This window comes from Gallinula chloropus (genome assembly GCF_964237585.1).
Source record: "Gallinula chloropus genome assembly, chromosome: 1".
Lineage (NCBI taxonomy): Eukaryota > Metazoa > Chordata > Aves > Gruiformes > Rallidae > Gallinula > Gallinula chloropus.
Window position 1 is genome coordinate 51,768,803 of NC_140085.1, and position 14,756 is coordinate 51,783,558.

At 56.3% G+C, this 14,756-nt stretch overlaps 2 protein-coding genes across 2 annotated transcripts; one reads left to right on the forward strand and one right to left on the reverse strand.

The window, feature by feature from the left end:
* The first annotated feature begins 1,851 nt into the window (after positions 1–1,851).
* On the forward strand, positions 1,852–8,480 carry TMEM140 (transmembrane protein 140). The gene is given in 4 exon segments (XM_084275642.1): positions 1,852–1,944; positions 5,050–5,164; positions 6,545–7,128; positions 7,131–8,480. Coding segments are annotated over 2 exon segments (606 nt in total). The 5' UTR covers positions 1,852–1,944; positions 5,050–5,164; positions 6,545–6,570; the 3' UTR covers positions 7,179–8,480.
* A 358-nt stretch (positions 8,481–8,838) lies between these two features.
* Positions 8,839–9,586, reverse strand: CYREN (cell cycle regulator of NHEJ). The gene is made up of 2 exons (XM_084276001.1): positions 9,439–9,586; positions 8,839–9,199 (listed from the first exon to the last, which is right to left on the reverse strand). Exons 1-2 carry the CDS (start codon positions 9,484–9,486, stop codon positions 8,972–8,974), a joined length of 276 nt encoding a protein of 91 aa, XP_084132127.1. The 5' UTR covers positions 9,487–9,586; the 3' UTR covers positions 8,839–8,971.
* Between the last annotated feature and the right edge of the window lie 5,170 nt (positions 9,587–14,756).

Here is a 14,756-nt window from a genome sequence, read left to right on the forward strand (position 1 = left end):
CTGCTGCACTGATTTCTCCCACCATAAGCCCCACCACGTGTCATGGGCTTGCCCCAGACGGCGGGGTTAAACGTAGCAAGGAACTCCTGCCCATGTCCCTGCCTTGGCTTGGCCTGACCCACAGGCTGCAGTCCCTTAGGGCTGTACCTGCTCCACGTGGAACCTTATCTGTGAGCCGCAGTCTCTGCAGGGGTACACCTGCTGCGGCACAGGCTCATCCACCGCCACAGTAACTCTGAGGTGCACCTGTTCCAGAGTGGCCTTCTCCATGGGCCACAGTGCCTTCAGAGGCGTGTCTGCTCCAGCGTGGCCTTGTCCACAGCCTCAGCCCCTTCAGCAGTAAACTCATTCTGTCATGATCCCATGCTTCGAGGGGCTCCAGCATGGACTTATCCACAGCCACAGATGCTTCAAGATGTATATTTTCCAGTGTGGACTTATCCTTGGCTCACAGTCCCTTCAGAGGACTGCAGCACAGGTATAACCATGGCCACAGATGTTTTGAGATACACCTGCTCAGGCATGGACTTATTCATGCTTCGAGATATACCTGCTGAGGCATGGATTTATTCATGGCCACAGATGCTTCTGGGTATCCCACTTTCACATGGGCTCATCCACAGGTCACAGTCCCACAGGAATTCCAGCGTGTCGAGTCCAACAGCACAGGAACAGGAGCGGTGTCCTGGCAGTCTGCCAGCCCAGGCACACTGCCATAGCTGTTATCAGCGTGTTCCCAGCACAGCACAGCAGCAGCACAGGGAGCAGAGAGAGCAAAGAGCAGCTGCTAACGAGCACTGGACTCCAGTACACAGAAAGGCAAGGAAGCTCCACAGCATGCGCTGCCAATTAATAGCTAAACAGCTATAACGACTAAAAACTCCATCTAGCACATTCCAGTCAAAGCTGTCAATCAGCCCCATGTCAGGTGCCAAAAAGGACTGTTGTGGTTTAACCCCAGCTGGCAGCTAGGCACCACGCAGCCGCTCGATCCTTGTCTCCCGGCAGGACAGGGGAGAGAAGTGGAAGGGTAAAAGTGAGAAAACTCATGGGCTGGGATACAGACAGTTCCTTCTTCTTTACCTAGCTTTATATGACCTCATAGAGTAAGGAATATGATCCCTTCGGTCAGTCAGCTGAGGTCAGCTGTCCTGGCTGTCCCCCTTCCCAACTTCCCAGGAGTTTTCCAGATTATGCCTCAAAGTGGAATTACTATGTGAGACTCTGTGAACAGCTTCATGGCTAGGTGTCCTACACATATCACACACAACCCCCCCAGCCCAAAACACACCTCTCCTCACAGACCTACCACCAAGGCTGCTTATAGGACAGGACAAAGGGTTATGGCTCATGACAGGAAGGAGAGTTTCTCCCCTTACATAACTCCAGGTTTGATGGGTTTCCCGCCGCAGCACGCACCTTGTGTCTCCTCTGCTGTGCCTGCATAGGCAGTGCCTGTGGGCAAGGGGGAGCTGGGGCAAAGCTGGGTGCGGGACGGAGACAGAAGGGAGCAGTGTTCAAAGTGCAAGAAGGGCAAACCAGTCAGTGAACTCTGGCAGCACTGCAGTACCAGGGTCAGCACTGGGACAGTCAGCCAGCTAGAGAAGTATCCAAAGAAAACAAACTTGCCTCCTCGGTTAGCACGGCTGGGAGAAGAAAGTCCAAACCTGCCCTCAGTTCCAATGGCGCTGAGTAGGCTCAGCTTGTTTACTCATATGTAGATGACGCAGTATCGGGGAGGAGCACTGCATCCCATGGTTCCCATGGCCCTCAAAACCAAAACAGAAAATAGAAGCAGCTGACTGCGACGCAACGGGGGCAGTGGTGTCAGATCCCAGACAGCACAGGACCTGGAAGCAGCCACAGACCCGCTCAGCTCGCCAGGGCAGCACCTCAGCCCTCTCCAGCCTGTTTTGGCTCCACACCCAGCTGGATGGGCAGCCTGTAAGTATCCTCCACTGAGTTCCCCACTTTTCTAATGCTGCCAGCATTGGGGGGAGCTGCCAGAGGAAAAGGCAGTGCTGCAGGATGCAAATGTGTGGGAGGGAGCAGGTCAGTCCCCAGCTGTGGGACACTTTTGGGGCAGTTCTTCTGCAGTCTAATGCTCGTACTGCTGGCTGCTTTCTACTTGCCAGTAATACTTAGCTTGTGCGCTGCCTCTCTTCACCTGAGGTTTCCCTGCACCTGATCCTGCTGAGGGGGAAAGGAGGGATCCTGGGGGTGAAGGTGGCTTGAAGGAAAGGTGCCAAATCCAAAACTGCCGACCTGTCCGACTGCTATTGCACGGCAGCTGGACAAGGTGGATGTGGGAAAGCCAGCTCTTCTGAGGGGGGGACTTTTCAGTGCAAGAGAAAATGCCCACCCCCTCGCCCCTTCGCATTCAAAACAGCCAGTTGGCTCCAGCAGGGTTCGGCAGCTCCACAGAGATGCTTGTCCCTGCAGAGAGTCCAGACCCCGTGCCGGAGCTACGTGCCTTGGTCTCCCTGTCCCGCTGCCTTTGCCCAGGCACTCAGCCAGCAGCTTGCTTCAGGAAAGGCACAGCCCCAGCCTAGGAGGGTGCTGACCTGCCTGCAAGCCATCAAAGGGCCTCGCCGTCCCAGCAGCATAGAGGGCTCCTACGAACCCCATCTTGTACACAGGCACCCCAGGGAGCTCTGGAGCTACGCACATAGAGCCTCTCTCTGCCTGGGAGACTGAAGCAGAAAGCTGCCCATGTTGAATTCCAGTGCTTTCAGTGATGCCTGCCCAGAAACAAGGGGGTGAAGCCAGACTGGGACTTGCTGTGACATGCTCAGGTCCCACTTCCTTGCCCCTTTGAGGCAGAAGCATAGCCTGTCCTGTCCAAAGGCACGGGTGTCCCCTTAAGAGGTGAAGGGGCTGCAGAAGCCTGAAAAAAGCCCCAGCTGAACACCCAGTGACAGCTCTTTCCTGTTTATCCCCTCCATGTCAGTCGGGCTGCCCCCAAACCAGCTTTGAGTGCTGTGCCTGCTGCCACCCTGGTACATTGCCTCCAGGCCAGCCCTGCGGTCTCTGCCCCAGCTGGCAGAGGGCACCTGCACCAGGTGTGTTTCTGTCCCTGTCACAGCCGCACCTAGACACCCAGTTTTCCCTGCTGGGCTAGGGGATTGGGGGAAGGGGGGGGGGGGGGTGTGGACCAGGCAGCAGGGGACTGAGGGGCAATTCTGCCCGCAATTTGGCAGAGGGGGGCATTGCTGGTGTTGGGGATGAAAGTACCTGGCATGGTTGTGACTTGGTAGCAATTAAAAATCTATAAATAGCATGAGTTAAATCAAAGATTGAATTTTACCAGCATTCAATGATTGACTGATTCAAAGATTTACAAAGTATTCAGTAATTTACATTGTAATAAAAACAGCAACTTAGTTACAGATTGGAAGGTGCATTATCCACACTGGCTTACTATGAAGTGTCTGAAACCAAAGTGTATAGGTACATATATACATATATTTGACCAGAAAACATGCCAGTACATGAAGACAGAAATATTTGAGCCCAGTGACATATGACACCCACACTCATAAAAGCAAATGTGTATATTTAAAGACATGGACAGGGAGGTGGATAAAGGCAGATAGCTTATAGTTAAAATTTCCCTGCTTGAGTTTAGAGTAAATACAATGCACTGGCATTCCTCAGCCAGGTGATGGTTGAGTCTCAGAGGCTGTGACTTCACCCTGGCTTTACATCAGTTCTGTTGGCCGACAGTCCTCCAGGAGTTTGTGCATGCCCCACATGCATCTTAGGGGAGACGCTGGTCACAGCCCACTGGGATCCAGGAGAGCTCAAAGGGTATCACTTAGAATCACTATTTACAGGACCTGAGATAACTGATGTCTGTCAGGTACTTTTCTGCTATGGCCCAGATGGGATGGCAAAATATTCTGGTACTTTCTACCTGTTGCACTGGCTCAGAACTTTTCTATCAGGAGCCCTTTTAATGCCATGAGCAGGCTGTCAGCAGGTGACTGTCATCACTGTCCCCAAACAACAGGAGAGCAAGAGCTTCATGATCCAAGTACAGATGTAAGAGACTGCTACTCTTCCCAAACGAAGCCAGTGCCAGGCACACTAAGGGGGTACCCTAATGCTCTAATCAGCTGCCTAGGCATGTGAGCCAGGAAATGGGGGTGGAAATTGTACCAAGCAGTTCAGGGTGGTGGGGTAGGGGCATGGGGTGGAAGTAGTGTCACACTACCACAGCAGCAAAAAGAAAACAGATCCTTAAAGACATGATCTTCAAAGCACAGGAGCAGGCAGAGACACCGTGGTTATTTCCCTGGGCTCTCACACACAGAGGTCACGTAGCAGCAAAGGGCCTCTGAGGTGGCTGTCCTTCACCCCTGCCAAGTATTTCCACGAACCTGCTAGGATTTTAATTCTCCATTTCCTCTCCAGTAAACACATGCAACTAGGACCATTTTTAATTGCTTTTCAATTTTACGGAGGGGGCGTAAATAAAGGGGAACGTGAGACGATTGAACAAAAGGCCCCTGTCACTACAAGCCTGCCTTTCGCACGGAACCTGGTGGGTGGGCGCAGCCAGGAGCCTGCCGGGCTGCACTGGTCCCAGCTCTGCTTCCTGACACCAACAGCTGGGGAGCTGATGGGTTAAGAGAGCCCCCTCCTAGTGCAGCTTGTTCTCCCACTGAGGGATGCAAGGCGGGATGGCAGAGAGAACGGTGGGCAGGCGTGAGCCCCTGTGGGACCTGGGGAGGAAGAACAGCAATGCCTGGCCGCAGGAGAACATGGGTAAAGACAGACAGACCAAGAGGCGATACCAGGAGCACGACAAACCCTTGTTCTTCAGCATGCAGGCACAAGATTCATGGGAGCCAACGCATGGCAAAGGCAGGAAAGCGGTTGTCTGCAGAGCCTCAAGCCAGAGGCTGAGCTTGAAGCCGAGGGCTCCGAGCTCCTCACCCCATGTTTGTGCCTCTGTGCAGACCTGGGTGGCCAGTGCTGTGGTATCAGCCACATGACTATGCAGCCAGTGACACCCTTTCGTGATGCCACTTCCCTGTTTTTCAGCATGAAGCAGAAGCCTGCAAGAGGGCGCTGAGGACAAGCCGCCTTTCTGGGACGGGAGCAGGGAGCTGTTTTTTTCCAGGCAGTCAGAGAGGAGCGAGGAGCACAGCAATCGCAGGTCTGTCCCCCTAGCACCCATGTCCCCAGGGAGCCCAGAGGAGGGCCAATGGCTGTGGATGGGTCTACCGGCCTCAGTGGGGAGCGAGGCTGTGCCCAGAAAAGTATGGGTGTGCACGGGCCTCAGGGGCACATGGATGCTGGAAAGTGGTGGTAACCATTGAATCATAGAATGGTCTGGGTTGGAAGGGACCCCAAGGATCATAGAGCTCCAACCCCCCTCCCACAGGCAGGGCCACCAACCTCCAGGCCTGGATCTACACAAGGTTGCCCAGGGCCCCATCCAACCTGGCCTTGAACGCTTCCAGGGACGGGGCACCCACCACCTCTCTGGGCAGCCTGTTCCAGCACCTCACCGCTCTCTCTGTAAAAACTTCCCCCCTAATATCTAATCGAAACCTTCCTTTCTTTAGTTTTAATCCATTCCCCCTTGTCCTGCCATTGTCTACCCTTTTAAAAAGTTGATTCCCCTCCTGTTTCTACGCTCCCTTCAGGTACTGGAAGGCTGCAGTGAGGTGACCCCGTAGCCTTCTCTTCTCCAGGCTGAACAAGCCCAGCTCCCCCAGCCTCTCCTCGTAGGGAAGGTGCTCCAGCCCCCTAATCATCTTCATGGCCTCCTCTGAACCCTCTCCAACAGTTCCACATCTTTCTTGTATTGTGGGCCCCAGATCTGGACACAGGAGTCCAGATGGGGCCTCAGGAGGGCAGAGTAGAGAGGGACAATCACCTCCCTGTCCCTGCTGGCCACCCCTCTTCTGATGGAGCCCAGGATACCATTGGCCTTGCGAGCTGCAAGAGCACACTGCTGGCTCATGTTAAGTTTCTCATCTATCAGAATCCCCAAGTCCTTCTCCATGGCACCACATATTTTAGGACAATGGGGGGGGAGGGAGGTGTGGGAAGGTACAGGAGCTCTGCACTTCAGACCCTGTCATGCCTGCATTTTAAGCAGTTGTCCAAAGATCACAAGAGATGTCCTGTCCAACCAGAACTGAAAGAAAGGCATTTTCCAGTCACGGGTCTTAACCATCTCATTACCAGACAGCAGTGTTTTGCTCCCCTCCCAGCACTGCAGTTTGCTGACAAATGCCTCTCTTCTCCAATGAGAGATGGTGGTACAGAGGGCATGTGTGGGGCCAAGGGAGCCACACTCTCCTTCCAGTGCTTATCCATGTACAAGACATCATTAAGCTACTTATGACCAAAAATGCACTCACCTTGGCTCAGTAGCACACGTGTAGCACAGCAAGAGGTAGGACCCAGATACTCCTGCTTTGTCTGCAAAGGTAGTCCTGAGACCTCAGTGACACATGCTCAAGAGCACACCTTGGGAAGGATGCTATAGCACATGAAAACCAAGAGGTTCCCCTCTATTTTGCAGCAGGCATCCCTGCAGCGGTCTTCACCATGGTACCAAGAAAGCATGAGGACACCAGGATGGGTCTGCTGCGACAGAGGAGCAGCAAGCACCTGCCCTGTGTGCTGACCCTCCTCGAGGCTGGCGGGGCACTGGCCTTGATGCTCTACGCGCTGTTGTGGGAAGCTGGGAACCTGGTCAACCTTCCTGACAAACGTATCGGCTTTTACAACTTCTGCCTGTGGAATGAGACAGTCGAGGGGCTGCAGTGCCTAGATTACAAGCTGCTACAGGTGATGGGCATCAGCCTACCAGGACTGGTGTTTGCCAGGGTTTGTGTGTATACCTGCCTGGTCTTTTGCATCTTCTACCCCCTTTTTGTTGCACATCTGAAATGCACAGAGGAGAGAGATGACTGGAAGGTGATGATCATCATACTCACCATCAAGACAATAATCCTGTCCGGAGGCCTGGGTATATTTCTTTTCCAAACTTCACACTGGATTCACCTCTCTGATTTCACAGGGGGCTTTCTGGCACTGGTTGGGACTCAGGCTCTGCTACTGCTCCAGATTCTCACTGCTATTATGTTCCTCAGCTGGGCCAAGGACACACACGTATCAAAGCCCTTTTACTGAGGAAGGACAATGAGATTTGACAGCACGAAAGATACCAGAGCTATTGATAACCCAACAGCAGTCCCACTACAGCTTTAGCCACTGGCAGGAATTTGCTCCTTGGACCAAAGGCCATGGCATTCAGCTGCAAATGCTGCCGCTCCTGCGGGGAGTGGGCAGCAGGTCCCCACGTGCACAGCACAGCCTGGGAGCTGCCTGGAAACGGCCGCCTGTAACACCCCAGCTCGCACTTCCGGCCCTGACCCAGACGACTGGGAGGGGGACAGGTCAGAAGCAGCAGCACACCGCGGGTACGTCCCTCTGGCCATACCCAGCCTCAGTAGTAGCAGGCAGAAAGGCAAGCCAGCTTCCTTTCTTGGAGTCGCCCAAGGAGACTGTGCTGCTTGTCCAGCTCCTGGACTCTTGAGGAAATTTTGACATGAGGAGCTGTGGGGCTTCACGCTGCCATCACAGCGGTGGCAGCCCCAGAGGTGCAGTGCTAATACTCTCTTCACACCCCAAGCACCTGTGTGTACTTCACCTGCCAGAACAGTATCTGGAGTGACTCTGCTGTAGCTCATGAGGTGAAGCGGCCCACATCCAAGCCCAGCAGCAGCAGCACAGCTAGAGGGGCAGCCCAACAACCTCCTCAACACAGGCCTAGTGGGGGGAGAGGTCTACAAGGAAGCAGAGGATTTTGGTGCAGAGTCCTGGGTTCATCCCACTGATACTACAGGGCTGAGCCCAGCACTCCCCCAGCCATTGAGACTCCAGGCGAGACTGGTTCTGTGAGGGCGTGTGGTGGTTTCGGCCTGGCTGGAGGCCAGACGCCCACCACAGTCAGTCTGTCACTTCCCTTTTTAGTTGGACAGGGGAGATCATCCTGTGATCAACGACACGGGCAAAACAGACTCAACACATGGTGAAGGAAAGAAAACTCTCTAATTTATTACACTACACACACAGTGTTGTGCCTTTGAGACTCCAGGTGAGATTGGTTCTGCGTGAGGGCAGCTCACTGTAGGCTCAGCTCAGCTCAGCCCAACACACACCACACGTGTGCTGGGGGTGAGGGTGGGCTGCCTCAGGCCCGCTTGCAGTGCCCCAGCTGGGCCGGCACAGCCACAGCCAGAGCACTGGACCGGCCCATTCCAGCCATGGTGCTGCACAGCACTGCTCCCTGCCATAGCTGTAACCTTGCATAAAGAAGCACCTGCTTTCTCCCCATCCCCTTTAGGAATGTGAGGGTCTGTTACCACTCCTGCTGTGTGTGACAGAGGGGGCTGTGGCTGCCGATGCTGGTTTCACTCTTTCTTCACTCCAATAAAGGCTCTCCTACCTGCCCTGGTCTCATGTGGCTGGTTTATCCCCGTTTCGGGCTGGGATCCCTTCCTTACACAGAGCGTTGTGTTCCTGTGGCACAGCTGTCACAGAGGGGCTGCAAGGGCAAGGGAGTCCCAAAGCTGAACCATGATTATGCAGCTCTGCAGAGCCAGCAAAGACCCTGATGGGCTTCCAATTTTCTACTCCCCTCCAGTCCAAACACTGGCCCACCAAAGGGACACTCACAGAAACCCAAGTGTCCTTGGTCTGAGATGCCAAACAAAACCAGGACCTAACTTAATCCCACCCAACCCAGCACACACCAGGAAAAGCCAGTGCCCCCTTCCTTTTCCCCCACAGCTTTCATGGGCCTCCTACCAACTCCACAGGCCACCAACACAGCAGGTAAGTATCCCACTCCAGACTCTCTACCCTCCATCCTCAGTACTGGGAGAGGGGACACCCTCCCTACTGTCCCCTTTGCTCCTGGGGAGCTGCAGAGGAAGCAACGTCAGCTGAAAAAGATCTCCCTGACGTATTTCAGAACATCATCCTCAGAGTCCTCCCAGCCGAGTCTCTCGGCATCAGCACCAGCATCAGGAGGAGACGGGAGAGCCGGCCTGGGATCACTGCCTCCCCCGGTGCTGGACGTGCTTCCAGGGGGCTCCTTTGGGGTTGGCTGGACCTCCTGCCCCTTCTCCTCGCTCCTAGATAGGGCTTTCTCCTCAGCCTTCTCACACTGCACATTCAGACCAAAGGGAAAGCAGCCAGACTCAGCTACAAGTGGCTTCACATCGGCAGCACCCAAGGTGGCAGGGCAGGGGGGGGGCGGGGGAGGGGGGGCAAGCTCCTGCCAGTCCCCAGGTCCACCCCGGAGACTGGTTCTGTCCCGTAGTGCCCGGCGGGGCAGCCGAGGGCACAAAAGCCAGCGGCCTCCGGGCAAGGACCAGGGCAACATTCCCGGGGCTCCGAGCTCACCTCAGCCAGGACCGCCAGGGCCACGTCCACCAGCTCTGCCTCGGTCATGCAGTACACCGCCGCCGCCCTGAGCACCGCGCGGGGAGACACGCACTCAGCGCGGGCAGGGCGCGGGCAGGGCCCGCCAAGCCGCTTCGCCCGCTCGCCATCCCCGCCGTTCCACCCGAATCAAGAGGCGCTACCTGAGCCCGGCCGCCGCCCGCCGCCCGGCCTGGCGGGGCGCCGCCGCCGCCGCCTCCCGCTCGTCCCCCGCCGCCCCCATCCAGCCCGGCAGCAGCCGCCGCCGTGAGCCCGCCGCCATTGCTCGCGCGCCAGCAGCGGGGCGAGCAGGGTGGAGCCCGCGCCGCCGGAAGCCGCCCCGTGTCCCCAGCCGGAGGCCTCTGGCAGCAGGCAGCTCCCTCCCATCGCCCCCGCACCTCCGCCTCGCTCAGCTGCGAGCGCGGGGCAGCGGCGAGGCAGCGCCCCAACGAACCCCGAGTAGCGACAGGGGCCGGCGCGGCACCGGGACGGGAGGGACGCAGCGCAGCCGGGCGGGCAGGCAGGGACGCAGTGCGGGCAGAAACAGTCTGCGGCTCCCCGCATCTTCTCGCTCCCCTCCGGGGCAGGTTTATGAAGACAGATTCAAACCGCTCGGCCGGGCCCGGCGCGCTGAGGGTGGAGGCAAAGCCAATGCCTGCTCGTTCCCAGCTGACGTCACTCTGCTATTATGTGATGTCACGACCGCGGGCAGCTGACAAAACACCTTCTGCAGCCGCCCAGGCCATCTTTTGCTCCGAAACCTCACCCGAACGCAAAGGAAGCAGCCTTCGATATTCTAGGAAGGGAGCACGTAAAGCTCTTGAATAGCACCTTGTGGTGATTTGACCCTGGCTGGAGGCCAGACACCCACCAAAGCCGCTCTCTCACTCCCCTTTGCAGATGGACAGGGGAGAAAATAGATACTGAGAGACTCAGGAGTTAAGTACAGGGAGAGATCAGTCCGCAATTAGCGTCCCGGTCAAAACAGACTCAGCACAGAAGAAAGGAGACAAAACTCTCTAATTTCTTACCCTGCACTGCACACCCAGTGACACCAGAGTCGGGTCATGAGAAGCGCAGCCAGATCTTAAAGCACCTCCCCCACCCCTCCCTTCTTAGCTGACTTCACTCTAGTCACGATTTCGCTCCCTTCTTCCCGCATGACCCCATTGTGGCACAGGGATGGGCGGGAAATGGGGGTTTCACCCAGTTCCTCACCCTTCTCAGCCGGGGTGGGGCATTCCTCTCACTCTCCCCCTGCTCCAGCGTGGGGTCCCACCCACGGGAGACAGTCCTCCACAAACTTCTTCAACCTTGTCCATGGGGCTTCAGCTCTTCACCAACTGCCTCAGCCTGGATCCCTTCCGTGGGGCGCTGACCTTCAGGCCCAGACTGGTCCAGCCTGGTCCCCCACAGAGTCACAAGTTCCTCCAGCAAAGCTGCTCCCGTGTGGGTTGGTCTCTCCACGGGCTGCAGGTTTCGCTGCCAGGAGCTTGCTCCCATGCCGGCTGCCATGGGGTCACAGCATCCTTCAGGTGTTTCCACTCGCTTTGGCGTGGGGTCCTCCGTGGGCTGTAGATGGGATCTCGGCTCCCAGTCCCAGGCAAATAACCCCAAAACCAAGAAACTAAAAGGCCCGTGGGTTGGGATAAGGACAGTTTACTAAGATAACAGAAAGATACAATATAACAATGCTAACAGGACTTTAGAGCAAAAATATATGAAGCTGTTGATCCACAATGCAGTTTCTCACCAAACCCACAACTCAGGCCGTGCCACCCAGAGCCGTCCCGGAACCTGACCTTCCCCAAGAACCTTGTGTCCCGGAGCCACCCCTGCTCTTCCTCCCGTCAGCCCCCTGATATCCTGGGCAGGATGTAATTGGCGTGGAATACTCTCTTTGGCCAGTTTAGGTCACCTGTCCTGGCTTCGCCCCTCCTTTCTCATGAATAGAGAAATGCGAAGAGCTGAGAAAGTCCTTGACTGTCTGACAGCAACTAAAAACATCAGGGTATTATCAGCACTGCTTTCATTTTAACTCCCAAACACAGCATTCCATCCGCTGATACAAACGAAGTTAACTCCATCCTGACCAAAACCAGGACACTCTCTCTCCAGCACCGGAAGCACCTCATGTCCACTCCCCTCCTTCTTCCCTGCCCTTGGTGTCTGCAGTTCCTCACATCTTCTCGCTCCCCTCAGGGGCACGTTTTTGAAGACAGATTCAAACCGATTGTCCCGGCCATGGCACGTTGACGGTGGAGGCAGAGCCAATGGCTGCTCGTTCCCAGCTGACGTCACTCTGCTCCTTTGTGATGTCACGAGCGCTGGCCGCTGACAGGCCACCTTCTGCAGCCGCCATCGCTCAGTGCTGTTGCCACCACACCAGGAGCGGCAGCACCTCTCTGGCTGGGAGCATCAGAACCTGTGAGCCACAGCGTCCACCTGGCACTCAGCATTCGGGGCTCAGCTCTTGCCGTGCTCTGCTCGTCCTCTCCCCCTCCCTGTCCAACATCAGCAGAGGCAGCCGGGCATCTCCCGTAACCTCTAACCTCGGAGCGGAGCGGGACAGAGCGGAGTGGGGCGGGCTGTGCCCCCGTCATCCCCGCCGCAGCATGCAGCGCCTCGCCGGGCTCCTCCGGAGCCTGAGGGACCAGTCACCATCAGGACAGACTTCCGTGCCCTGCGGCGAACACCAGGGCAAAGGCCAGGACGGGCTGCACAGCCCAGCCTCCCACCCTGACCTGGACGACGCGCTGCAGCCATCCTGCTGCTGCTGGTCCCGGAAGAGACCCCGCCACAACGGGTAGGACACAGACAAGTAGCAAAGGTTCCAAGCCCCTGGCTGGAAGAGCCGGCAAAGCCCAGCACAGTCGCAAGGGGCCGAGGAGCTGGGCTGCCGGCTCCACAGAGGGTTCCAAAGAATGTTTATCGATATGGTGATAGGTGCCTTATAGATATAGAGATAGAAAAACCAGTCTGGGACAGGAGGTGGCAGACGCTCCCCGCTGCCCTGCTCTGCCCTGCCCTCCTGCCATCTGACAGCCTTGTCCCTGCATTGGACCTGCTGTGGAGCTCAGCAGGCCTTATCCCCAGCAGAGACAGCTTACACTGACTCCGCCGGCTCCGTACATTATGGAGGCCCCACTGACTCATGTGGCCTCCGTAGGCTTCAGGCTGCCAAGCTGCGGTGTCCTTGGACATGCTGGATGGCTGGGCAGTCCCGCTGGAGGCAGGGACCAGGGCCTGGGCACAGGAGTCTGTTGGCACAGGCTCCTTGACACAGCCGAGCCAACGCACCTCCTTCTTGGATCTCTCTATACAGAATTGCCACGCAGCAGGACGAATGCCAGAGCTGCGACAGGATGGGGGAGAGCTCTGCAGCGTTCACAGGAGGCCCAGCAGTACATCAGAGCTCCTGTGCAGAGAAAACTGCTGATTGTCCCTTGGGGGAACCTGCAGGGACAGGTGCAGGTACGTCCTCCTTCCATGGAGGAGGCAAGGAGGACAAAGCACTGTTCCCAGTAACAAGATGACAACTCGTTCCTTTGAGCACAGAGCATGATGGAAGGGGAAAAGCAGAGGGAATTAAGCACTCATAGCAGCTTTGCGCTTCTTACCTCCTCTGTAGGTATCGTGCCAGCAGCAGGAGCAGAAGAGGACAATGACTCTCTCTTCAATCTTCGGGTAGGATCATAGCTCTTAGAATCCTTTAGGTTGGAAGAGATCATAAAGGTAGCAGGGACAAGGCCAACCCTCAAGCGTATCCCTCAGCACCACGTCTTTTCTATAACCTCGCGGGATGGGGACTCAACCACTTCCCTGGGCAGCCTGTTCCCATGCTTGAGAGCCCTCTCAGCAGAGAAAACCGTCCTGAGAACCAATAGAAAGTTCCCCTGGCACAACCTGACTCCTTTTCCTTTTGCCATGTCCCTTGCTGTTGGGGAAAGGGACAGACACCTGCCTGGCTACAACCTTTCCGGTAGTTGTAGGGAGCGCTAAGGTCTTCCTTCAGACTCCCTGTCTCCAGGCTAAACCACCCCAGGTCCCTTCACCTGCTGCTCCTGACTTGTTCTCGAGACCCTTCACCAGCTTCGTTGCTCTTCTCTGGACACGCTCCAGCACCTCAGTGTCTCTCTGGTAGCCAGGGGGCCCAACCTCAACACACTAGTAGAGGAGCAGCCTCACCAGCGCCGACTACAAAGGGACAGTCACGTCCCTAGTCCTGCTGGCCACACAGTGTCCGATAGGAGCCAGGCTGCTGTTGGCCTTCTTGGCTGCCTGGGCACACTGCCGGTCACACTCGGCTGCCTGTCCACCAGCACATCCAGGCCCTTTTGCAACAAGCAGCTTCCCAGCCACTCTTCACCTCCGCTGAAGTGTAAGAAATGCCCACAGGGCCTGCCATCTAGATGCTTGGCCACTGCTGCTGCTGCCCAGCTCTGCTCCATCTTGGGCAGGTGCACCTCGGCCCCTTTTGAAAGGGCTGCACAACAGAGATGCCGAGCGCGCTGCTTCGTTTGCCCTTCCCCTCCTTTCTGTCGCCTCAGCCCACGTTAGGTGTGTGCGCTGACGCGGGAGCTTTGTGTGTGGAAACGGGTCGGGAAGGAGCCTGTGCCGGTTCTCACACACGCCTTTTGAATTCCACAGATGGAACCTCTAGATCTAAGCGATCTGTGGGATGTACTTCTGCTGCTACCTGCACCCAGAGCTGGAGCGTGCGCGCAGTCTGTTGCCGGGGAGCGCGACAGTGGTAACTTCCTGATGAACTGAACGCTTACGTTTGGGCGCTTCCCTGGAGCGAAGCGGATGGGGAAGAGCAGGGTGAAATAAGCACTGACAGCCGCCTTGTGTTTCTTACTTTCTTTATAGGTGTCCTTCCAGCAGCAGGAGCTCAACATGGAGATGGTGCCTCCTGTTGTCAGACTGAGGTACTTACCCTTCCAACTGCCATGCAGAAGTCACATTCTGTAGCTGCAGCACTGAAATGCGGTGCGGTGCTGCAGTGTTGCTGAGGAATCCCTTCCCCACTGTCTCCCTGTCTGTCTGCCTGTGTTCTCGATTCCTTAGCTTTCTGCACTGGGGAGGGAAGAGCTGCAGACAAAGAAGGAGGCTTCCACTCAAGTGGACTTTTCAGAAGATCTCCAGGTAAGTCTCTGGGAGGATCATGCGGACACCTGTAAGCAGAGCCTGTCAGTGTAAGGAGAGAAGTTGTTGCTGCCGACTTTGTTGGGCAGTGCTTGCCCTGCAGACCTAATGATGCATTCCCACGAGGAAAAGAAGCTCTCGTGTTCTCTTCA

Coding starts and splice junctions, on each gene's coding strand:
- CYREN (XM_084276001.1), bottom strand. CDS start 9,486: ATGACCGAGGCAGAGCTGGTGGACGTGGCCCTGGCGGTCCTGGCTGAG. Junction 9,200..9,438: donor CCCTGGCGGTCCTGGCTGAG/GTGAGCTCGGAG, acceptor CTGAATGTGCAG/TGTGAGAAGGCTGAGGAGAA.